This window comes from Cyphellophora attinorum (genome assembly GCF_001299255.1).
Source record: "Cyphellophora attinorum strain CBS 131958 chromosome Unknown Contig6, whole genome shotgun sequence".
Classification (NCBI taxonomy): domain Eukaryota; kingdom Fungi; phylum Ascomycota; class Eurotiomycetes; order Chaetothyriales; family Cyphellophoraceae; genus Cyphellophora; species Cyphellophora attinorum.
In genome coordinates, this window is record NW_017253234.1 from 918,034 (window position 1) to 940,115 (window position 22,082).

The following is a 22,082-nucleotide window of genomic DNA, read 5'->3' on the forward strand; positions in this document are numbered from 1 at the left end:
CAGTAAAGTGATCGAACGTAGCAGCCACCGTCTGTGGGAAGATCTGTCGGCTGTCCGATTTCTGCTCCGGTCAGCGCCAATGTCGATTTCCCTTGCTCACCAGGTCAGCAGCCCCTTCTGCCACTTCTTGATCGATATGGTGATCGTCTCGGTGATGGTATGGTCGTGCCATTCGAGTCGTATTGATCGGCGCCCTCATAGGGCTTTGGTGCGGGCGAATAGACTGCTGTAAACCGCGTCAACTACTGGCTGAGCAGAGATCTGCCTACCGCCAAAGAAGCGTCCATTGAGACCTTGAATTGCCTTCTCGCCACCAGAAACCCTCTCGAACTTGAGGTATATATCGCCCTGCGTGTTTGGGTCAAGTGAGATGTGCACAACCTTGCCATACTTCTCCTCGCATTCAGCCTTGACGTCGTCTTCGAGCTCCTTAACCCACGAATCTCCTTCTTCTTCGGCTGGGTTGAACATGTTGCGCAGTAGGACGCATCGGCTGGCGGCAGCTACGGTGACTGGCAGTGGCTTGGTCTCTTTGCGTGGCGCTGCAGTGGGAGCTTTTTGGCGTGGCTCATCGGCGCTGGAATCTTCGGTTCTAGCAAGTTTTCGCATCAGTGCATCACGACTGTAGTTGGAGAAGTTGACACCGGCGACATCTGTATCGTCCAGAGCACTGGCACCGCCTGATCCTTTGTTGTCGTCACGACACCGGCGCGATCGAAATTGCCACCACTGCCTCCAGCATGTGCACCGCGACCGCCAGAGCCAGAAAATGCCGAACCTTGGAAGTTGGTGGGCTGATTCTGTCCTTGAAAGCGTTGGAGAAGGTTTGCCGTAGATTCGGGAGTGAACTTGTCGTTTCCTAGTCCAACTCTTATTGGACGTCCTGCGAGGTCAAATCCGTTCATTTTCTCAAGGGCCTCACGTGCTTGGTTGGGATCACGAAATCTGGTGTGGTCAGCGATTTGAGCTTCGATGGAGAATATGGAGGACTTACTGTACGAAACCGTATCCTCTGCTTCTGCCGCCCTCTTCCTTCTGCAGCTGCACGAACTCGAGTTCGCCAAATGGCTCAAAGACGTTCTGTAGATCTTGTTCAGTGATGCTGAAGTGGATATTGCCAACGTAGAGACGGTGAAAGGGCACCGAACTATGGGTCGTGGTAGTAGTTTCTGGGTTGCGAGCCTGTCGGTTCTTTTCTGCTTCGGTAAGCTGGGCAATGATGGGTATGCCTAGAAGTTTTTGACCAGTCATCGCGATTGCGAGAGGGACGGAGTCTTCGCTACGGAACTCAACGTAGCCGACACTAGAGAACGTTAGAACAGAGTAGCAGTGGAGGCGGGAGGACACTGACCCTTTCGAACGTCCACTGACTCGATCTTTGACGATCTGAGCCTCCTTCACAGCCCCGACCTTTTCGAAGAAGGCAATTAGCTCTTTGGTGCGTAGACGAGCTGCGAGCTGTTGAACGAAGACAGTACGGCGATCTCGCTCATCTTCATTGAGCTGCGGTTCTGGTGTCTTGCTCTTAGCTTTGGACTCTTTGCGCGGACTGCGGGACCGACGGCGTTCGTAGCGGTCTCGGTCTCTACGGTCATCGTCACGGCGGGAGCCGGGGCGGTAGTATCTGTCATCTCTAGGGGATCTAGAGCGCCGCCGATGGTGGTCATCATCGCGATGTGATCGACGTCGGTCTCCGTCACGGCTCCGGCTGCGATGTCGACTTCTGTGACTTCCATTAGCGGAGCCACGCTCGCTTCGCGGGCTCCGTGGGTCTTCTTCGTCTCGACGGCGATCACGACTTCGATCACGTCGCTTGCGGTCACGATCACGGGAACCATCGCGGTCATGATCTCTATCACGTCGCTCGGAGCGTTCTGATTGATGACGGTCTGTGTCGGCGTCCTGGTTACCGTTGGTCGCTGTGGAGTCGAGCAGCGCTTCTACATCGAGATCTGCCATCGTAGCTTGCTACTGAGCACTGCCAGCTCCTGCGTGTAGCGAGTGATAAGCTCGAAGAGGGGTTTTGGCCTATATGTACCTAAGTAGACAGGCAACTTCACCAAGAAAATTGAGGATGACTCGGACGAGCTGGCGCTCCAGTTCCACGCTAGGCTCTATGGGGAACAGTCACGTGACTTTGGCACTTCCTCGGAGCAAAGCAAAGTGCATTGGCAATCCACTGCAACGAGAGCATTGACTTCTTTAGCACTTAACAACTAATTGAACATCTGCCTGACTGCACCAAATTCTTCGATACATCAACATACCGAGTCGCCTCGCTATCCTATACTTCGAACGTGACTCGCACATTTGCGTACCATTAAATCATGTTTCCAACAGTCATAAGCACCCTCAAACGCCCTGCTGAATGGAGATCATCAAGGTATGAGCGGCTGCTCACCCTGTGCGTTGTCTGTCCCGCTGTCGCTCACGTTGCGCTTCCTCAACCCAGCGCGCCGGACTATCCTCGTCGTGATGGCTGCGGATGCTTCTCTGGCTGTCTGAGCTGTGGCGTTTGAGCTCTGATTGCTTCTCGGCAGTTGCTGCATCTTTGGCACGAGAACTGCTGTCACCGGTCATCTTACGTTCCAGAAATGTCGCCTCTTGTGACTTGTGCTCTTGTTCAAGTTCGTTGTAACGTGCCTCGTATGCTTTGCGCTTCTTCTCCTGCTTTTTGGCCTTGCTGCTCTTGATCTTATCGTGAACCAGGATTCCAGCTCCAAGAATTAGTGAAGCCATTGTTGGTCAATGTCACGAGTCTGTTGGGCTGCCTGAGAGAATGACGATTTGTCTAAGTCGGTCGGAAACAGGTCATGGACTGATCTCAAATCTATGATGCAGAGTCGAGCTTGGCAGCATCGCTGCTCGCCACTGCCAAGCTATATCTCGTCTGGAGGTCTGGACTCAAAGATCTCGCTTACGTTGACAGCACCAATTGTCCTTGTAGCGCTGGTCTTCACGAGTGATGGACATCATCAAATAAGCATATGAGAGCTGCCATAGCCTGGTCAGAATCTGGTCACTCGCGAATGCAGTACATCCCAGTCAAAGGTGAGGCTGGTCAAGGGCAAGGTATCGGATCTATCTAGGTACGTGCGCCACACGAACACCTCCACGATAAAGGTATCGCGACCTGACGCCACCGTGTTGGTCGAGTCGTTGTTCGCAACATCAGTCTACCAAACAATACCTGCCTGATGCTTCCTGTGCTTGAAAAGTTTGTACAACGCAATATGAAGTGGGCGCCGCTGTGTCGCCGAGCCCCACCCGTGGCCAAAAACGACATGTGGAGGGGAATTATGCGATAATAATGCGACGCATTTCTCGTGCGAATGCCTCGAATTGGCCGTGATCCCGTGACGACACCGACATCAATCCCCAGCCGCGCAATAGCGCATAGTCGATGGTTTCGACCAGCCGCTTGTCACGGAAATCCAGGAAACCGCGAGACAGATGCTTTCGTAAGCTACGCGGAACGAAGCGCGCCTTCCCCAGATACCTCGCCTCGTTCCTCATATTCAATGTACGAGGTCCGGTACATTCCATCATTCTGCAGCTATCGGCAAGTACTATCCACTGCGAACCTAGATAATGGCATCACGTCTTCGAAAAATTCCGACACTCGCTTCTCCACTATCATATAAAGGTGCTTCTCGCATTCAAGTGCCTTTCAGACCTTCAATCGTGTCAGATTCCTCAAATTCAAATCATCAACGATACCTAACCTCATCCTCACGCAAGATGGGCGCCGAACAGCTCCTTCAGCCATTCCAGAGCCGCCGCACATTCTATGCTCTAGAGGCGTCCTCCACAATTTCCGATGACAAGATAAATGAGATCGTTCATGCTGTTGTCAAGCACACTCCCAGTTCATTCAATTCACAGTCAACGAGGGTACTTGTCCTCCTCGCCGACGAGCACAAGAAGTTATGGGAGGAGATTGTCAAGCCGGCTGTCAAGGCTGTCGCACCACCAGAAGCGTGGGAAGGTTCGGAGAAGAAGCTAACGGGCTTCGCTAACGCTTACGGCTCTGTAAGATCAATTGTACCTGGCCAGTCTTCCACACACTAATGATCCAAGGTTCTCTTCTACGAAGACCCGCAAGACGTGTCAAACTTGCAGCAAAAGTTCCCTTTGTACAGCGATAAGTTTCCCCAGTGGAGCGAGCACACAAATGCTATGCACCAATATGCTCTGTGGACGGCCTTCGAGCAGGAAGGACTAGGCGCAAACTTGCAACATTACAACCCGCTCATCGACGAGAAGGTTGCAAGCACATGGGGCATACCGAAGACCTGGTCGCTAAAGGGACAGTTAGTTTTCGGCAAGCCAGCCAGCCAGCCCGGTGAAAAGTCGTTCAAGCCTATCGAAGGTGAGCGACTGTTCGTCTATGGCGGCAAGTTCGGTCAGAAGAAATGATCGAGTGAGGAAGTACGCAAGCGCTAGTTCTACCATGGGTTATATGTGTGGTGGTAACGAGCTATATCGCACCACAGCTTCATGCAAGGCAAACGTGGATGACTAAGCTGTAGATCGCCGCCAAGCCATATTCATAGATTCAATTTTCGTGTCCAGTCACGTAAAGTTCTCTAGAGAACAACACCCAGTGAAGACATCATATGCTACCATCGCGCGAGCCAAAATGAACAGGACGCGAGCACCCAGGTACGAAGCCAAGAAAGTCAGCGTCCGCTCTATCAGACACAGACCAGATCGAGGCTGGGCAGGTTCTGAAAATGAACCAACGGCTGTTGAACACTGCTTGCCCAGAAGAGTCAATATGGTCGCCGCTGGGCGAGAACACCTTCCGCCAAGTTGCCGTGGAACTAGCGTTGGCTACGGGTGAGTGCCCATGGGATGCGGACATCGGACTCATACCACTTAACGGCAAACAGCAGGCCGACTTACTCCCTGAGTCGGTCTTGCCACTGAACCAGAAGCTATATCGTTCGCTGTATAAGCTGCCGTATACAATTGAGGCGCGTTTGGCGAGTGACTGTGCTTTCATTGCCGCAAACCAGGAGGCCGTGTTCAGCGTCACTGCTGTCTGTATTGAGCAGAGCCTTGACTCAGATGGCCATCTCACTGGACTTACCCTGCGCTTTGCCGCGAACGAAGGCATTAACGACGAGCTAAAAGGCTCGATGCAAAGCATTTTGCAAGCTCTATCATGTTCGGCCATTACTAGAGATCAGGCTGTAGACGTCGTTTTCGCGCAGATTGTCTCCCTTAACCGATCAAGAGTATTGCAACGGGTTCGGAAGGCTGTAGGCCACCCACCGATATTCCGGGAGAAGGGGAGAACCAGAACCAACCCGGACGACAGACTGCTCCGCGCTTTCCAGAGGATGCAGAAATCAAAGCTCACGAGCGCCGGTCATCGACTGATCGAGCGTGGTCTGGAGGTGAATGCGTCCCTGCTAGCATTTCTGAAGGACATCACTATCGAAGACACACAGCACGGAACAGATGACGTACTTCATCGTTTACAAGACATTTCCCGGAATTGCTATGAAGTCACGACGGACAAGGGAAGGACACCGTTCAAGGAGCTGCTTGTGGAAAGCGGCCTGAACGCCCATCTCTGGCTCAAAAGCAAATACGTTGGTGAAGTTGACAAGATCGGCGCATACTGGAGGATAGCGAACTCCCTGGTCGAGATATTCCAATGGCTACACAGTCAGAGAGAGCCGGGTCTAGGACCCCTATCTCTGGCTATGGAGGTTGTCCAGCCCTACGTGTCTGTGACGAGGGAGCCCTCTATTCAGGGTCGTCCAATGCGGGTCTACGTCCATGCAGAGATCCAGCTCCTTTGCCATTATCTCGAAATGGAAAGGCAGAGTGACGTCGCGGGGTCAAGGGGTCCAAGATCAGGGCACACCACAAACCTACCACCACGTGTAGTGGGCGCCTCGAAGAGTGCCTGCTTCTTGTGCTTTCTATGCTTAAAGTCTCATGGCGGCCTGATCCCGCCCCCAACCCATGGCAGACTTTACGACCAGTGGACGATTCCAGACCTCGCAGAGTACGCCCCTCAGCAGGTACAAGCGCTGCGTCAGACCATTGCACGTATGAGCGATGCCATGATGCGCATCAGAGCAGAATACTCCCTGAAACGGCAGAGGGACCACCCTATGACAAGCCGAGTGGACATTGACCGGCTTTCCGTGTTCCCTCTGCATGACGAGGAGGCTTCCACTCTTGAGGCTGGGGCAGATCGGAATTTGACGAATGATAATGGTTCAATGGTAGATGAAACGCAGCACCAGACAGCGGTCAAGGCATCATCGAGGCAGAACGACGACAAGTTGTCCTCGCCGGCAGAGGAATCGACAGGTCACTCTGTCAAGTGTGGTTTTCGGCACCTTTCAGCGCTCCTGCATTCAATTCGAACTGCGCTCGGCAGAATGACAGCTCGCAAGAGTCCTCGTCGTGAAGACAATCTTCATGAAGTTGCGGCAACTTGAGATAGTTGCGGCGAAATACCTCCAACTTGAAGCCGCATGATCTTGATCACGACAAGATAAGACGAGGAAATTGAGGTGGACCAGGTGATGCTCAAATTCTATGACAAAGGCGGCTCTCCGCGAGGACTGTGACGACTCGTCTCTTTGAGACAGGCCCAAGTATTTGTGGAAAGAGCTTGCTTGCCTCTGTTGTCGCACGGGAGGCGCACTCATTGGCTCGCGTGGCATGACAAGCTGACATCAGGCACTACCAAGCGGGTGTGAGCAAGGCTGATTGTCGGAAGCTTGTGTTACGTGCCTACATCCAGCTTCGGCATTTGATGCTACGCAGTCGCAGTCAGACACGTGTTGTTAGACACCACAACGCATAACGGCCCCCAAGATGATCCTCAATCATCGTTGGAGAGCATTTAGTCTATACCTGCAGACCCAGTCGCAACCACATCCAATACGGGACGCAGCTTTCCTGCTACCCAATCAAACTCAGCGCGAAATTCCTTTATGCGTCGATCTCGTCTGCTCGCCTAAGAACGGCTTACAGGGTATCAGCCGCGGAACTTAGCTGAATGCCAGAGCGCCAAGGTGCGAGTATCGCTCTTCTCGTGCACTCAAGAGCACCGCGTATGTCGCCGACGCCAGTCGTGTTCATGTATGCTACCGCTGAGTATTTGCGTGCACGATCCGATGGAGCTGCTCGCGGTACGACAAGTTGAACTTCTGGTAAAACCACTATGACGTTGAGAATCGTCAGAACTGCGCACTCCCATTTCATTTAACCCTGCCGCCGTCAAACAAAGAAGTGTAGCCGTACGAGACCCATCACGACAAAAAGACCCCAGGGTTCACCACTAAACGACAAGCTCGAAGCAGTACATGTAGTAGATCCCTCCAGGCTGAACTCCGCACCCAAACTGATGGGTTCATCGCCCCTGCAGGAAGGCGATCGGCGGTCAGGCCCGCCCTGGAAGGCAAGCCACAATCTCCTCCAACGGTCCCGCTAGACTAAACACATGCTTCATGCGGAGACATACGAATTGAATGATCGACCTTCGCAATGTGTATGTCAGCTTACTCTTTAGCCACTCAGGTTTCGAGCTGGAACCTCAGATGGCACAAATTGGGTTACCTGACACCTGTAAAAGGGATGCTAGACATGGTTGGCGTAACCCGATCCTGGCACGGGCAGATGTGCTAGTTGGTGAGAGCTTGCTGTCAATAATGATATATGATGAGACCGAGTGCCAGCATTCAGGTTTGGACTGGTTCCTTTTCGAAAACACCTGCTCGTGTGAAGTGTAACAGACACATAACCTACAGACCAAACCAGTACAGTCTCAGGAAGACCATAGCCAAGCATCAACACTCTATCAACTCATTCTTACCCAAAGCCATTCTGCCACCTGAGCCACCTCACTACCGACCCAGACAAGTGCACAACCAAGAAGGCCACCGACCGAAGCACCGCCACCATAAGCCACCACATCCCCACATCCACCACCATGTTTCCCTTCGTAGTTGACCATCGCTCAACCTTCGAGCCCTCGCTCGCCATCTACCACGCCTCCCGCAAAGCTTTCAAGTCCTCCTCCCGCGGCCAGAACGTCGACGACGACACTCCACCAGCATACACGCCTCGCAAAGCAACCTCCTCATCCATCTCCTCGACCTCATCAACCTCCTCCTCAGAAAGCAAGCGCAGCAGACTCTCGCGTCTCAACCCCTTCTCGCGCCTTCGCGGCACCAACACGTCGACCACACCATCAGATAACCTCTCACCAACGACAACAACCACTTCCTCCGCCGCCTCGTCCCAACACGCAACACGGAGGCCTCGAAAGTCCACTCGCGTGCACTTTGAAGACTCCGACGACGCAGGCTACGCCTCCGACGGCTCTTCTTCATCCCGGGACGACTCACCACCTCCATTCGCCTACACCGCCGAGCTGGACACCAAACCTGCTCAGAAGGGCCGTCGACGCGCACCTACCACCATCGACGAGGAAGACGAGTCGTGGGCTTGGGCCGAGGGCCGCACACCGGGCCAGCACTTGGGGTACCCGAGAGCAGTGGACGATAACAGTGAGCATGACCCCTCGATCTTCCCGCCTTATCCTCTTGTGCTGTGGGCTTGTTTCTGAGGCATGTCTTTCCACCACACCTGCAGTATCTTCGACATGGTGAAGCACGAGGCTGACAGAACGACGCAGTGATGCGCTGTTTCTGGATGGGCATCTGAGTACTCTCTGGCAATGAATAGCTGACTATGTCGCCTCACAGTCATGGACAAGTTTGCGCAGAACGCGAGGTTTTGGGGACTCATGTTTCCGTTCTAAGATTGTGAGAGCACTGCTCCAGTCTTCAGTCCTGAGACTGGGCACCGAAAGTTTGAGACAATGCTACGAATTTCATGTGTACCAAGCTGCTAGAATGTTATACTCGAGGAAGAGAGTCGATCTGATACCAGGGCCTAGACCCATACAAGTGATCAAAAACAATTGTTCAGATGCTACATACGTGTGCTGATGCTCCATGTTGGCGAGAATACGAGCAGTTTTGCTGACGTGTGCTTCTAATCTGTCTTCCTGATGTCTCGCGCGGCGAATAAGACTCTCCTCTCGCTTGTTGTCGTCACCTTTGCTGTGGTGGGACCAGACATATCATATTGTCAAGATGCCTTTGCCGCTCTTGCTTTCATGCCATATTGCTTTGCTATCATCCATACCAGCCAGTGGGCAGCTTTTCGGGCTCTTTCGCGTTGTGTGCTGTGTGTGACGACTAGAGCCGGAAGTGAGAGGCGAGTAATCATGCAGCTGAATTGACTGCTGGAGCTACTTTGGGGACTGGAGCGCCATCTGTGGTTTTGTCGTCATTGCCGTCGACTCCGGACTGGAGCTCTTGCGTGTCAGTGACGATGGGATCCTTCTTGACTTTGTCGCTGTTGCTGTCTTGCTGGGTCTGGCCGTTCGTGACTCCATCGCCGCTGATACCTTGCTGACCTTTGCCGCTGGACTCATTCGTGACCACATCGCCATTGCCGCCTTGCTGAGTCTTGCCGAGACGCTTGTCCTTGTTACGCTTGTTTTTCCAGCTCGGCAGATTGCTGAATGCCCCCTTGGCCTTACGGAATGTGTTGGAGAGCGGTGTGTCGTCAGTCGTGCTCTTCTGACGCCGTCCCGTCTTAGCGAGACCGTTGTTGCGGGACTTACGCTCTCTAGCGACAGCACCGTCAGAGCCGCTATTATCATGGACTCCATCGGTGTGTGCAACGCTGGTATCTTGGCCATTTGATTGACCAGTCCCGTTAGAGGAAGTGACTGCGTTCTTGCCAGCGGTCTTCGGAGCACTGCTGCCACTGGTAGTTGACGATCCACTTGCGATTCGTTCCTGTCGACGAGACTCCTGGCTATGTGTCTTGCCAGAGCGGCCTGAGTCTGCTTTAGCACAGTTGAGTGCGCCCAAGGCATCCAAGTTATCTGGACCATTGAGATATGCAAGAGCACGGCTTTGCGTGTTAACACCCTGCCAGTGCGTCAGCGATATCCGTGAATGTGAACACAAAACTTACGTCTCCTTTGGCTGCCAACAACTGAGACAGCTGAGCGAGGGTCTTGTGCAGACGACGGATCTCTCCTTCTTCAGGTCGGATCTTTCCATAGGTCTTGTACGTCTTGTTGGCCTGATTGATCGTAGCATGGATCGTGTGCTCAATGTGAGGATCGTACTGGAATTGCTTGGGGATTTTCTTGCTCGAGACAGAATCATTGGCTTTCTCTGGGCTTGGCGTGTCTTCGTGAGCAGCCTTGACCCGAGGGCTTGCATCTTTGTTCGTGGCATCGGATGGCACGCCGTTGCGGGACTTCTCAGAGGGAGATACGACGTTCGTGTTAGGCTTGTTCTCAGGATGCTATCGCCACCAGATCCGTGATCGGACGATCCTGGACGTGGATCTGTCTCTGTGGCACCGGCTGCCTCCTTGACTGAGCTGTGCACGTCTCCTGCAGCCGTGGAGACCTGATTGTCCTTCACAGAGTCTTGGTGCATGGCGACTGGTTGTGCTTCGGTAGTGGCCATGGTTGACTATCGTCTGCGGTGCATTAGTTTCTCAGCTTCGTAAGGAAGCGAGCAGTACTCACTTTCTGTTGTATCTTACCCCTCGGTCTTCCTGTCAGGCGCGGATAAGGTCTGTCTAGTTTCCGTGAATGTTGAAAGATGTAACAGGAGAAGTTGAATGAATTTGACTCGAGAGAAGGCTTTCACGGATCTGGCTCAGGAAGGTACGATCGAAAGCAACGAAATATTGGCAGGCAGCGACAGTCAATGGCAAGAACGCCTCAGGTAATACTCACCACCACTTTCGCTGCAGGAGCGAGTAACGAGCATGACGCTCCTCTGCTCCTTCTCATCGTCTTCGTGGACAGAAGACCAGCGGCCAGGCTTCCAAGCTCCTTATCTTCTCGCGGAGTTCATCGGATAGAGGCCAGACTGCTGAATGTTAACACTGGCATGACTTTGGTTGAGACACACGGGCTGCCGTGGTCATTGAATGTAGAAAACGTCTACTCATCGCCTGGGTCGAAATTTCTGTATGCACACGAACACTGTCCAGGTCCCACCCCAACATCAACATCGTCGCTCCGGACGCCGTTGCGAACCTCAGCACACGAGCCCTCGATCTCACTGCTCTCTTCTGTCTCAACAGCTCCAGGCCAAGCGCCCTCTCCACCAGCAAGGCCAGCGTCAGACTGTCGTCTTGTGAAAAGTCTTGCACGTAGGGTGACGCTGTTGTAGTCACACTCGACGGCCACATTCCGACCAGTGATATCTACAGAAGGACGAACTCTTTTTCGAACGCGAGTCTCGAAGCCCCAGTGCTCGTTCTCCCCGCCCGTTTCCCGGAGTGTAATCGACACATTTCGGAAGCGTAAAGCAAATGGATCGTCTGCACTTGTCACCACAAATCCATTGCCTTCAAGACCCTCAGTCAGGTTCGCTTGGCGGATTTTCCAGACCACAGTGACGGCACTAGAATTGGCACCAGCATCCCAGAAAGTCTGCCCAGCTCCCGGCGCGCAGTTCCATGTGGCGGAGACATTCGTGCACGAGGTTGTGACATTTGCCAGGTTTGTCATGATCTTAAATACTCCAGCAGGGAATTGTGCTTGGTTGCCGCCATTCCCAGCTCCCTGGTCTCCTCCATTGTTGAGATCATCAAATCCCGCATTGCTCCCTCCTTTGCCGTGACCGCCGTTGCGGCTACTCAAACCGACCCCGACACCAACAGCAGTTACACCAAAGACCAGAACGAGGACGACCAGGATGACCGCCCACATCTTCCAGCTCATACCTCTGATTCCGCACCACCTGTGCGGCTTCTTGACTGTTCCATCGGCCCAGTATACTCCATGGCTCTGCCGCTTATCTCGCAACTGCGAAAATCGTTCTCCTTGTGGTCCACGAACAGAGTGAAAGGTGAGGATGGAGGAAGCTGGGGACCACAGCTGAACACTTCGTGGAAAGGGCTGTTGATCTAGATGCGGCGTTTCCGTGGGTAGCCTGGGCGATGGGTAGTACGAGAAAAGACGCTGCAAAGCCGATGTGTTATGGTCGAAAGGAGGCAATGGTGGTATCTGGGGCGGTGTCGACAGCCGGTTCTGTCGTCGTGGGCCTGCGACGGGAGGTGGTGTGTGCAAGCGCAAACTTGAGCGACCTGACTCTGGATCAAGTCCTCCAGCAGCCGCTGCCAATGCGTTGGCAGTGCTAATGGCCATCGGGTAGGCATAGTCAGTCGAAGTGGAAGAACGGACAGACGTTGGTGAGTGCAGCTCACTAGTGCCTGGGCGTTTGGGACTTCGAGTCGGAAGTGGTGGAGGCACAGCGGGCGGGGAAGAAGGATAAACTTCGTCTTCCTCGATGGCTTCCAGCTGCGTAGTTGGAAATGAGTGCCCGTACAGTGCCGATGATGATGAGTTCGTCCGCCTTGGGATAGTTGTGGCTATTGTCTCGGGTAAAGCCACGAGGCCTGGCAGCGAGGTTCCGTCAAAGGAGTCGTCAGAATCGGAATCGGATCCAGAAAGACCCGGCGGGCTCGGCGTTTCTGGAAATTCTTGAGTTCCAGCAGCTGGAGAGGTCGTGCTAGCACTAAATCTGGACTGTGGCAGTGGTGGTGCCGCGAAGAATGAGCGCCATGCTGAAGGCGTTGGTGGAGTCCGTGGGGACGAGATGGCCCTTTCCTCTCGACGAAGAGCAAGTGGTGGCGGACTGCTATCGATTTCCGCAGAAGCATGGTACGAGATGGGCTGGACTGCAGAGCGCGCCTCACTTGACGAAGAATCGTCTTGAGGGCTATCATCTTCGGCCGTGGTGGGACTAAAGAACGACTTGTCTGCTGCTGGCGAAGGTGGTGATGCACCTTCCGACAGGCTACTGGTGTTTCTGCTAAAGCGTGACTCGTTGAAGGGGTGTGGTGAATACTGGGGAATGACTGATGGACCTGCTGGCTCGACTGGATTCGATCGCAGGGGCTGACCTGGCAGCGACCACGGCACAGCGTGCGAGCTGGACCGAGCATGGTCCCGACGGCGTCTCTCTGTCTCGGAGCTTTCATGTGATGGCTCTGGAGGAGTGACTGCACTCTCGCCGAGATTTGGGGATGAGAAGTCGAATTGAAAAGAAGGAATTTTCCGTCGAGGTGTGGGTGCGGCAATCTGACGGACAGTTGGTTCCGAAGACAATTTGGCTGGATCTTCACGTCGGTGCCCTTCGTCGTCTTGTGAAGGCACAAGTCTGATGCTGCTTAATTGGGCAGGAATGGTGTCATTCTTGCCCATGGTCAGGCGGACAGGCAATGGTTGAGCGGCGAATCCTGCTGGAATCCATATCACCCCTGGAAAACAAACGACTGACGGCTAGGTAGTATCACAACACAATTACGCTGGAAGGTGAATGGCCTGCCATCGCCTTCAACGTAGGAGGAGAGAAGAATGTATGCCACCCGCGCTGCGTGAACAGACAAACCACCTGGGCCGTAGGACGAGAAGATGCCGCAGCATTGAGATCGCTGCCGTTGCAACGGCCATGGTCGGTCAGTGCTACTCGATTGCCAAGATCTCAATCGATGCTCCAAAGCGAAAGCTGGCGCATTGTCTGTTGCAGCCGCGGTCAGCAGCCTCGTGGGAGTACAATGCAAGAGAAGAATTGTGCGAAAGCAGACCTTCGATGCCATTCGCGTTTGATAGTGGTGGTCCTCCCACAATGCTTGGCCAACTCATGATCCCGGATGCCTGGAACTCCGCACGCTTTTGGGAGTCTTCGCCAATAAGCATGCTGCTTTCGGCGCTCACCGCGGCGTGGGGTTGCTGCTTTGGGGGTGTTCCCTGCCCGATAAGCGAAACCTGAAGGGATTTCGGGTTCATGTTAAATTGAACAGGGGTGTCTTGAGGGTAAAATATCTCAAATGTGACAACAACCTCCTTGAGACGTTCGCATACCACCAAGACCCTCGGAGTGTGGTACTTCTGACCACGCCGAAGCATTTCAATTTCAATGCGCGCACAGATCCTATCAGGATGGTCACTCGCCTGTCACCACACTTTGTCGCTCGCGATTGCCATAATCGGGATCAGAATGCCCGTGTATCTACGATAATCCCGTCCAACAATCCAGGATCATCGATGAACACATCACGCCTCGATAACTTAGGGTTCGCTAAACATGCATGTTTATGCAGTTGAAGACAACACGCGGACGGACGATGCCAGAAAGCTCGTGTGGTTGACGATCCAAGTCTAAGGTTTTTCGGCTACACCTCAGCAACGGCGTCTGCCCTTCGCTTCTCGTCACCACCGTGTCCCGGATCGACCTCGTGCCGATTCTGGCGTGCCTCCTCTCTTTTCTCCGCCTCCCTTTCCTCCTCTTGAATTCGTCTCAGCTCCTGGCAGAATTTGGAGTTGGCCCTGATCTTTTCGCCATACCGGATGAAGACAAATGGGATGACTGCGACCCCTAACGCTACGAAAGCCAGTAGAGTGCAGGCCCAGGCGATCCCCAGATTCGTGAACATTCTTCTCCCAGCGATCGGCAACGTGGCGCCTCCGAGGGAGCGGCACGTGCTCGCCATACCTTGGGCCGACGCGGCAAAAGTCAGGTAAGCGTCACTCAGATAATTCAGCAGCGCCATGAAGATGAGCAAGTATGCACAGCCGAATGGAACACCACTCAGTACCGGCACGATCCAATGCACATCCGCTCTTGCAGACCATCCAAGCCAGAAAATGGCCACCACAAACATCGGCCCCCCTAAGCAGGCCAGCGGAAGACGTCTGTATTCCTCCTGTTTTGCCCACGCGGCGCCTTCCTCCTGCTTCCGAGCAAGGAACCGGTCCCACCAGATGAAAATAGGTAGACCAGTCATGGATCCGACCATGATGGCTATGAACGTAAGCCCGGCAATGCCCGGGCTAAACTTGTAAACGCTGCTCTCTCCCAGGAAGATCAGTGGATAAACCCCGAAGTACAGGTAGAATATTGCGTAGACCAGCATCGCATACAAGCACACGCAGCTCACGATGGCCTCCTGGAAGAGCATCCTGAATGGCCTTGTCATCACTACGCTGAAGACGTAACTCCAGCTCTTCTTCTCCAACGATGTCGCCGCGATGATGTCGTCTCTACCTTGCTCCTTCCTCATCTGTCTTGCCTTTCTTTCCAGCAACACAGGTAGATATGTCTCCTCGCATATGATCGGTAACGGTAGCGTCGCTAAAGCAAAGAAGGTCCCGGCGCCAAACACCCACCGCCAACTCGTCGATTGCGCAATGAAGCCACTTACAATTGGAGCCATTATAGGGCCCAATGTGGTTGCCACCATAAAGTACGCCATCGCAGCCCCTCTACTCCTCGGATCACCGTATATGTCCGCATACAGCCCACCGACGATTGCTATCGGTGCACTGGCAAAGATGCCACAGAGCAACCGGAAGACCAACAAAGCTGGCCAGGTTGGCGCGACAGCACAGCCCATCGTCCACACGATGTATGCGCAGAAGGCTCCGACCATGATGGGTTTCCGCCCATAGTTCTCTGAGAGCGGTCCGCAGAGAATGGGTCCGATGACATAGCCCATCAGGAAGCAGGAGATCGGGAGGGAGAACTGGAGATCATCTGTGACGTTGAAATGAGTGGTAATTTGTACGGTTGCATTCGAAGGCAGGGATGACCCTAGCGTCGAGTTCAATACGGTCATAATACCAGTTGCAAAGACAAGGAGCTTGCGTTTGCGCGAGAAGTTCTGGGGATGCTCTGGCGAGGATGGGAGGAACGATATGATCTCCTTGGAGTTTCGTCGGTGGGACTGGACTGATGTCAAAGCATTCGTGTTATCTTCTCGCTGGACTTCGTCGTCCTCGGCCTTCGTGGGTGGACATGGTGACGATGGCGAACCAATGTCCGTGTACGAGCTGTCTCCAGTATCGTGGCGCCACAGCCCGCTGTTTTGGTGAGTGACCGGTTCTGGCTCGTTGCTCACGACCTTCTCTGCTTCGAATTCCGTGGGCCCTCCGATCGCAGTGGCGGTGTTCACAGGCTCTGGCTCTCCTGTTGCCATTGCGCCTTCGCCAGGGAGGCCGGACTCGTTGGCTGGCTCATCGTGGCCAGGACCTGGACTGACTGGCATGAAGTCGGTGATGGGTCGTTTCGAATTGCTGTGTCCATAGAAGAGCCTCCAAGGACTGCGAGCAGTATAGCTATGCGTGAGGTATACTCCAGGCAGGAACAATGATTCAAGGTACCTCTGTTTGGCGTCAAGCAAAATCGAAGCTTCTCAAGAGTTCAGAGTACCGAAGTCGACTCTATACTCCCCCACAAATGTTGGCCTTTCTATCAAGATTACCTATGAGATCATGTGGGCACCGCGTAAGGTCCTTTGTAGCGCTGTATATAACACACGAATAACACAAAATGTCTACAACGAATCTCGCACTGAGCCTCCAGGGCATACCAAGCGGCAAAATGATTGAGACAGCGAAGACATCTCGTCACCGCAAACCTACCCTTAGAAATTTCATCATGGCTAGCCATTCACCCGTTCAGGTAGGAAACCAGTGGGTGGAAATCGACGGCGGCGAAGGGCTTGTCCGTCGTGCATGATGCCCGGAAGTCGGCACCGATGGCACTATTCTGCCCTCGGTTCTCGCAAAATCAACGCCAATATTGGGGATCTGCAGGGGAAGTGCGGAATACCGATCCGCGCATGGACATATATATGTATATCATTATTGCCACTGTTCCCTGATTAAGACGCTCTGGCGCAATCACGTTGAACTGATGTTGTTTTTGAAGTTATGAGATGTGTTGTGGAATGTAGAGTTGAACGAAGGACGGTAAGACGACGACGGTTCTGTGTGACTACCTTGTCAACTATCAACTGCTGGCCTCGTTTCGTCCGGATTGACCTCGGGGTTTCTCTATACAAGGAAAATTCTCGCCTCGCCGTTTACTCCCTTGACTGTGCTTTCCCTGGACGTCAGGAACGTCGACATACAAGACTGGGCAGGCACAACCAACATCACCTCACCAACCTCGAAGCCCACCCAATCAAACCAAAGCATTCACCTCATGCCTCCGGAAACCCCTGCACCTGCGCGACCCCCTTCCCCTCAAGACTCTCCAACCACGGCGCACGATACTTGACCCAAAACTCCGCGTCCGGCTTGAATTGCTCGAAACTTGCATCATCCAACGTGCCCGTGAACACGATGATCTGGTCTGGCCAGCCCGCATTGGCCGTCTTCCAGCACGTGGTGCCGCAGTCGCTGCAGAAGACATAGGTGATTTGCATGCCGGCTTCGTGGGTGATGGTGTTTTGCCTGAAGCTGGGCACGGATTCGGCGCTGGCGGTGGTCTGGAAGTCGGCCTTAGGGATCAGGGCAACGGAAGCGGCGGTGGTGCCGGTAATTCTGCGGCAGGAGAGGCAATGGCAGAGGCACTGATGGTTTAGGGGAGTGTGAGTAATTACGCGAAGGGTGTCTTGGGGATGGCTGTGTTCGGGCGTGGTATGGGTGCTCACCTTTGCACTTGGCTGCACGTCAAAGGAATACTTGATGGCGCCGCAGATGCAGCTACCGGTAGGCATAGTGACTGACGTCCAGATTGAGTTCTGCACATGGACGGAAGAGTTGGTCGAACAGATAGCATAGTTGCTTCACGACTTGTCATGCTTCATATAAGATCGCAGCAGATCTATGTTGGTGCTAGTCTCCGACTGAACTCTCCAGCTGAATAAGGCGGCCGCACGCATAGTAGGGTCAGCTGCCCAAATACGAGGCAACTATGCAGGGCATTGCTCTGCGTTGCTTGTTCGATCTCCTAGACCCCGATCTAGACCTCGGTCGAAGCCAAAGTCACGAGAGAACACGAAGGTCCGTCATCATAGCATGACTTCGTCGAACTTGACTTTAGAGCTTATAGATTCCTAACATAAGCCAACTCAGGTGAGGCGCCTCACATCCAGAATCCTTTAAGACTTGGCGACGTTGTACAGGCAGAAGTTGGCCTCGAGAAGTTCCTCACATGATAGCTCGAGTTTCGCTTTGGGAAACCGTCAGCTCGATGGACGGCATCTGGCATTTCCGGAAGCGGTATGTTGATGCTTGACGCTTCGTGAAACTTCTCGGGCATCGCTATAGTCACGGTCGAAGCTCGGGACTTTGCATCATTGTATGACGAGAGACTTGACCGCTTCGTTGATTGAGCGTAGAGGGGAATGTTGGCACTTGACGCTTCGCCAATCTTTTCGATATCTGCGTATTGGTGAACCCCTAGACTTTTCGACTCTTGAATTGCTGCAAGCGTCGATGTCTGGCTGGAGAAGAGCGAGACATGGCTCATTGATTTCGCCTCCCAATGGTCATCGCTTGCGTCTGGCGGAGGTGCCTCGCGGAGACGCGAGCATCGGAACCAGATCGCCCCTCGAACGACGTTGAAGATGACAACTATTGTCATGGCGTATCCAACGACGTGCGCAATTAGCTGTGGGATTCCATTGTTTGGATCTAGCCACAGATAGAGGTATATGTTCTCCGTATATTTGGTGATGTATGCCACCCCAAGGTACAGTGACATTATTAAGAGCAAAATGCCAAGATGAGCCCATGGCTGGGGTTTGGTTCTGGTGACAATCACCTCAAATAATGCGAACACTGAATTGAGGCCGTGTATTGAAAGAGCGCTCCAGCGATCGAAGTCGTGATCAAACCACGGGCCGGCATACATCGACGCCCAATACACCGCGCTCACCAAGAATGGAAAGGCGGTGACGCATGAGTAGAAGACGCTGTGCATGGCTTGCAAAGGCCTTGGCCAGTAGTCGAGGAACGCATTTCCTTTTCGAGCCGAGTCGAACGTGTGTAGCGCTGCGAAGAAGAAGTAGAAGGCTTGGCTCCAGTAGGACTCGTAGGTGAAATAGCTGAACGACTGGCGAATTCCTTCAGCACCGACCTGAAAAGTGACCGGTTTGAGTCCAATATCTTGTAAATGGAACGTGACCTTGTGCTTGGCAAAGTAAGCGTATGAGTAGCTGATTGATGTGACTATGTAGACTGATATTATGAGACGTATTAGAGCGAGGGGGTATTGTGGTAGCAACCATGAGGTTACAAATGGCTTCGAGTTGAAGCCAGATGCTGGCACGCCCAACAAATGGTAGATGTTGAGCATGTTGACGACCTCGGGGGTTGTTTTGCTGGTCGGCCCTCTAAATTCGCCCAACAGCCATCACAAGGCCCCGTCAAGACGATCGTAGTGCAGACGGAAGGCGCTGACTTCAGTATTGAGCTGCGTGAGGTCCAGCACTTATTATGGTGCTCGGCAGCTGTGAGCTTAGGGTTCGCACCCTCAAGGGCCGCCCTAGAGAGCGAGACTGATGTAGTTGCCTCTCCTCGGAGACAAAAGGACAGGCGAACCCGAGGATTGAATGAGTGGAAGCAGGTCTTTGTCGCGACCGCAGGCGATGTAGACAGACTTCGTGGTCATGAGCATAGCTTTTTCGCGGCTGAGTATGCGGCGGGCGTCTTCGTTATGTATATCAGCCAGCCCTTGCCTGGTCACCACTGACGATACATGGATGTTGTGCATCTGTCTGGCCTGGAACCCAGCTATGGCTGATGTATACTTTCCCTCGGCACTTTGATATGCATGGGGCCAATTACCACAAGAGTTGAGATAACATCGAACCGTTCGAGTAAGGTGCGTGAAAAGCAAAAGACCAGAATGTGAATGATGCGAAAGTGGTGATTGGTTGTTGACCACGTTTCCATCACGGTGCTGAAAAGAGATTGAGTGGCGTCTATCATGAACTCTTGTTCTTACCAATCAGGCACGAGCACCCGAGCTATTTCAGCCTCATAGCTTGGAACGTCGTGTGGTCTTCTCAGCAGGCTGCCGTGCTAGACGAAGTCACATCACATCCTTTGCATTGGACGTTGAGGTCGGCTTGAAAACGCGGGTTAGAACAGGCTTATCGCCATTTCGTCAAGGGGGCCAGGTACCGTACGGCATGCAAGCATATTTGCATGCGAAGGCACAGTGCCGACTTACCATAAAAGGAACGCCCGCAGGTTGAGGGAGGCCTCTATCGCTGACGAGGCTCTCGAAGCCTGAGGTGATGACCGTCCTCGTAAGCATACCTGCGGATGAATAATGAATGAAGAGGAAAGGAAGTTCGCTGAACAAAGTACCGATAGCGCCTGTGTCGGTCCTTGCTGGCGACCCTACTGGAATTGTACAGTCGCTCGTGTCGTTCAGCATCCATGCTTCAAGACCGTCTGAGACTTTTGAGCCTGCAGGCTTCAAGGCATAGATCACCTGCTTGACCACGCGTGGCACTCGGTTCACCTACGACCCTCCCAGGCATCTTCAATCGTGAACAATGCTGCTGACCGCTATCAGTTCGCCTGGTGTCGGAAGCCCTTATCCGAGAGGAACACATCCGAGGGACTGCATACTCTCGCCCTCGGTCTTCTCCAAACATTTCTAGCATAGCAGTTGGGTTATGTTCTTTTCCGTTGTATAGCATTGCGCATCGTGGTTCTTTTGTTACATTGTTACTTACTGAGCGCAGCATCGACAATCCTGATCTCCGCCGCTAGCTTGGAGGACTTACACTGCAGTACATTCGAAAGACCTTGACCGCAAGAACCTTCCCCTCACCAGTCTCGTCAAGCTGGTTGGACAGAAGCAGAGCATAGGAGTGGTTGAAACCCCTGGCCGAGTCTAAAGGAGCGAAGCGGCGACGACAAATATGGCACAGACAGCACGAGGCCTGTCCTCGATCCGTCAGAAGTTACCCACAGACGTCGTGATACTATCCTCACTACGAACACCAGTGACGCGAGCATACAAAGGCGGCTTCCGCTCAGCCTACGATCATGAACTACTATCACACGTCCTCAAAGCCACGCTAGCAGCAAATCCGAACCTCCATCCCTCACTGATAGACGACGTAGCTGTCGGCGTCGTACTGGCCGAGCTAGGAGGAAGCAAAGCTGCCCGAATGGCCCAGCTGCACGCTGGGTTCTCAGATAGAACAGCTCTGCACACAATCAACCGTGCCTGCAGCTCCGGCCTCGCAGCTGTCACCTCGATCGGCAACATGATCGCCTCAGGCCAGATCTCCGTGGGCGTGGGTGCTGGCATGGAATCCATGACACGAAACTATGGCAGTCGTGCCATTCCAGAAAATCTTTGGGAAGAGCTTCGGATGTCCCCTCGGCAAGATGCACAAGACTGCATCATGCCCATGGGACTGACCTCAGAAAACGTTGCGAAACGATACAACGTCAGTCGAGCAGATCAAGATGCCTTTGCGGCTGAGTCGCACAAGCGTGCCTCACACGCCCAGAAGACTGGCCTGTTCGACGGTGAGATTGTGCCAGTCTCCGTCTTACAATCGAACCTAGAGAACCCGGAGGCACCTCCGACTGAGAAGATCACCGTGAGCCAAGACGACGGCATCCGGCATGACATCTCTGTCGAAAAGATGGCCAAGCTGAAGCCCGCGTTCGCGAAGGATGGGTCGTCCACGGCCGGGAATAGCAGTCAAGTGAGCGACGGTGCTGCTGCCACGCTGCTCATCAGACGATCCACCGCCAATGAATTGGGGCTGTCTAGCTCTATCATCGGTAAATGGGTTGCGACTCAAACTGTAGGGTGCAAGCCCGATGAGATGGGAATAGGGCCCGCAGTCGCAATTCCAAAATTGCTCGAGTTCACGGGCACGAAGACGGATGATGTGAGCGTATGGGAAATCAACGAAGCTTTTGCCAGTCAAGCTCTGTACTCGATAAGAAAGCTGGGTTTGGAGAACGAGATGGACAAGGTGAATCCAAGGGGTGGCGGTATCGCGCTGGGTCATCCGTTGGGCATGACGGGCGTAAGGCAGCTGGCGACGCTGATGCCGCAGCTGAGTGAAGGAGAGGTTGGTGTCGTGAGCATGTGCATAGGCACAGGCATGGGTATGGCAGGCATGTTTGTCCGGGAGTAATAGAATGTGTGTTGAAAACCCGCCTGGGATGGCCCGTAATGACGGCATCTTCATGTTCAGCGTAAAAGCTCTCAATTTGA

The 22,082-nt window shown here is 53.5% G+C and overlaps 10 protein-coding genes across 10 annotated transcripts; 4 read left to right on the forward strand and 6 right to left on the reverse strand.

The window, feature by feature from the left end:
- Positions 1-195: 195 nt before the first annotated feature.
- Positions 196-2,739, reverse strand: AB675_2072 (RNA-binding protein rsd1; the record flags this gene model as incomplete). Its single annotated transcript, XM_018142013.1, has 6 exons — positions 196-653; positions 707-945; positions 995-1,303; positions 1,352-1,518; positions 1,563-1,902; positions 2,402-2,739. 6 exons carry the CDS (start codon positions 2,737-2,739, stop codon positions 196-198), a joined length of 1,851 nt encoding a protein of 616 aa, XP_018003021.1.
- Positions 2,740-3,741: 1,002 nt separating this feature from the next.
- Positions 3,742-4,419, forward strand: AB675_2073 (putative nitro HBN1; the record flags this gene model as incomplete). Its single annotated transcript, XM_018142014.1, has 2 exons — positions 3,742-4,032; positions 4,081-4,419. The coding sequence occupies 2 exons, from the start codon at positions 3,742-3,744 to the stop codon at positions 4,417-4,419; spliced, it is 630 nt and encodes a 209-aa protein (XP_018003090.1).
- Positions 4,420-4,736: 317 nt separating this feature from the next.
- Positions 4,737-6,467, forward strand: AB675_2074 (uncharacterized protein; the record flags this gene model as incomplete). The annotated part of the gene is made up of 1 exon (XM_018142015.1): positions 4,737-6,467. The coding sequence occupies one exon, from the start codon at positions 4,737-4,739 to the stop codon at positions 6,465-6,467; it is 1,731 nt and encodes a 576-aa protein (XP_018002898.1).
- A 1,499-nt stretch (positions 6,468-7,966) lies between these two features.
- On the forward strand, positions 7,967-8,605 carry AB675_2075 (uncharacterized protein; the record flags this gene model as incomplete). Its single annotated transcript, XM_018142016.1, has 1 exon — positions 7,967-8,605. The coding sequence occupies one exon, from the start codon at positions 7,967-7,969 to the stop codon at positions 8,603-8,605; it is 639 nt and encodes a 212-aa protein (XP_018003030.1).
- A 664-nt stretch (positions 8,606-9,269) lies between these two features.
- On the reverse strand, positions 9,270-10,538 carry AB675_2076 (uncharacterized protein; the record flags this gene model as incomplete). Its single annotated transcript, XM_018142017.1, has 3 exons — positions 9,270-9,986; positions 10,033-10,371; positions 10,458-10,538. The coding sequence occupies 3 exons, from the start codon at positions 10,536-10,538 to the stop codon at positions 9,270-9,272; spliced, it is 1,137 nt and encodes a 378-aa protein (XP_018002764.1).
- Positions 10,539-11,023: 485 nt separating this feature from the next.
- AB675_2077 (uncharacterized protein) lies at positions 11,024-13,294 on the reverse strand (the record flags this gene model as incomplete). The annotated part of the gene is made up of 1 exon (XM_018142018.1): positions 11,024-13,294. One exon carries the CDS (start codon positions 13,292-13,294, stop codon positions 11,024-11,026), a length of 2,271 nt encoding a protein of 756 aa, XP_018002833.1.
- Positions 13,295-14,265: 971 nt separating this feature from the next.
- AB675_2078 (putative transporter) lies at positions 14,266-16,137 on the reverse strand (the record flags this gene model as incomplete). The annotated part of the gene is made up of 1 exon (XM_018142019.1): positions 14,266-16,137. The coding sequence occupies one exon, from the start codon at positions 16,135-16,137 to the stop codon at positions 14,266-14,268; it is 1,872 nt and encodes a 623-aa protein (XP_018002630.1).
- A 939-nt stretch (positions 16,138-17,076) lies between these two features.
- AB675_2079 (uncharacterized protein) lies at positions 17,077-17,595 on the reverse strand (the record flags this gene model as incomplete). The annotated part of the gene is made up of 1 exon (XM_018142020.1): positions 17,077-17,595. One exon carries the CDS (start codon positions 17,593-17,595, stop codon positions 17,077-17,079), a length of 519 nt encoding a protein of 172 aa, XP_018002878.1.
- Positions 17,596-17,963: 368 nt separating this feature from the next.
- AB675_2080 (uncharacterized protein) lies at positions 17,964-19,178 on the reverse strand (the record flags this gene model as incomplete). Its single annotated transcript, XM_018142022.1, has 1 exon — positions 17,964-19,178. The coding sequence occupies one exon, from the start codon at positions 19,176-19,178 to the stop codon at positions 17,964-17,966; it is 1,215 nt and encodes a 404-aa protein (XP_018002677.1).
- Positions 19,179-20,760: 1,582 nt separating this feature from the next.
- Positions 20,761-22,002, forward strand: AB675_2081 (3-ketoacyl-CoA thiolase, peroxisomal; the record flags this gene model as incomplete). The annotated part of the gene is made up of 1 exon (XM_018142023.1): positions 20,761-22,002. One exon carries the CDS (start codon positions 20,761-20,763, stop codon positions 22,000-22,002), a length of 1,242 nt encoding a protein of 413 aa, XP_018002723.1.
- Positions 22,003-22,082: the final 80 nt, after the last annotated feature.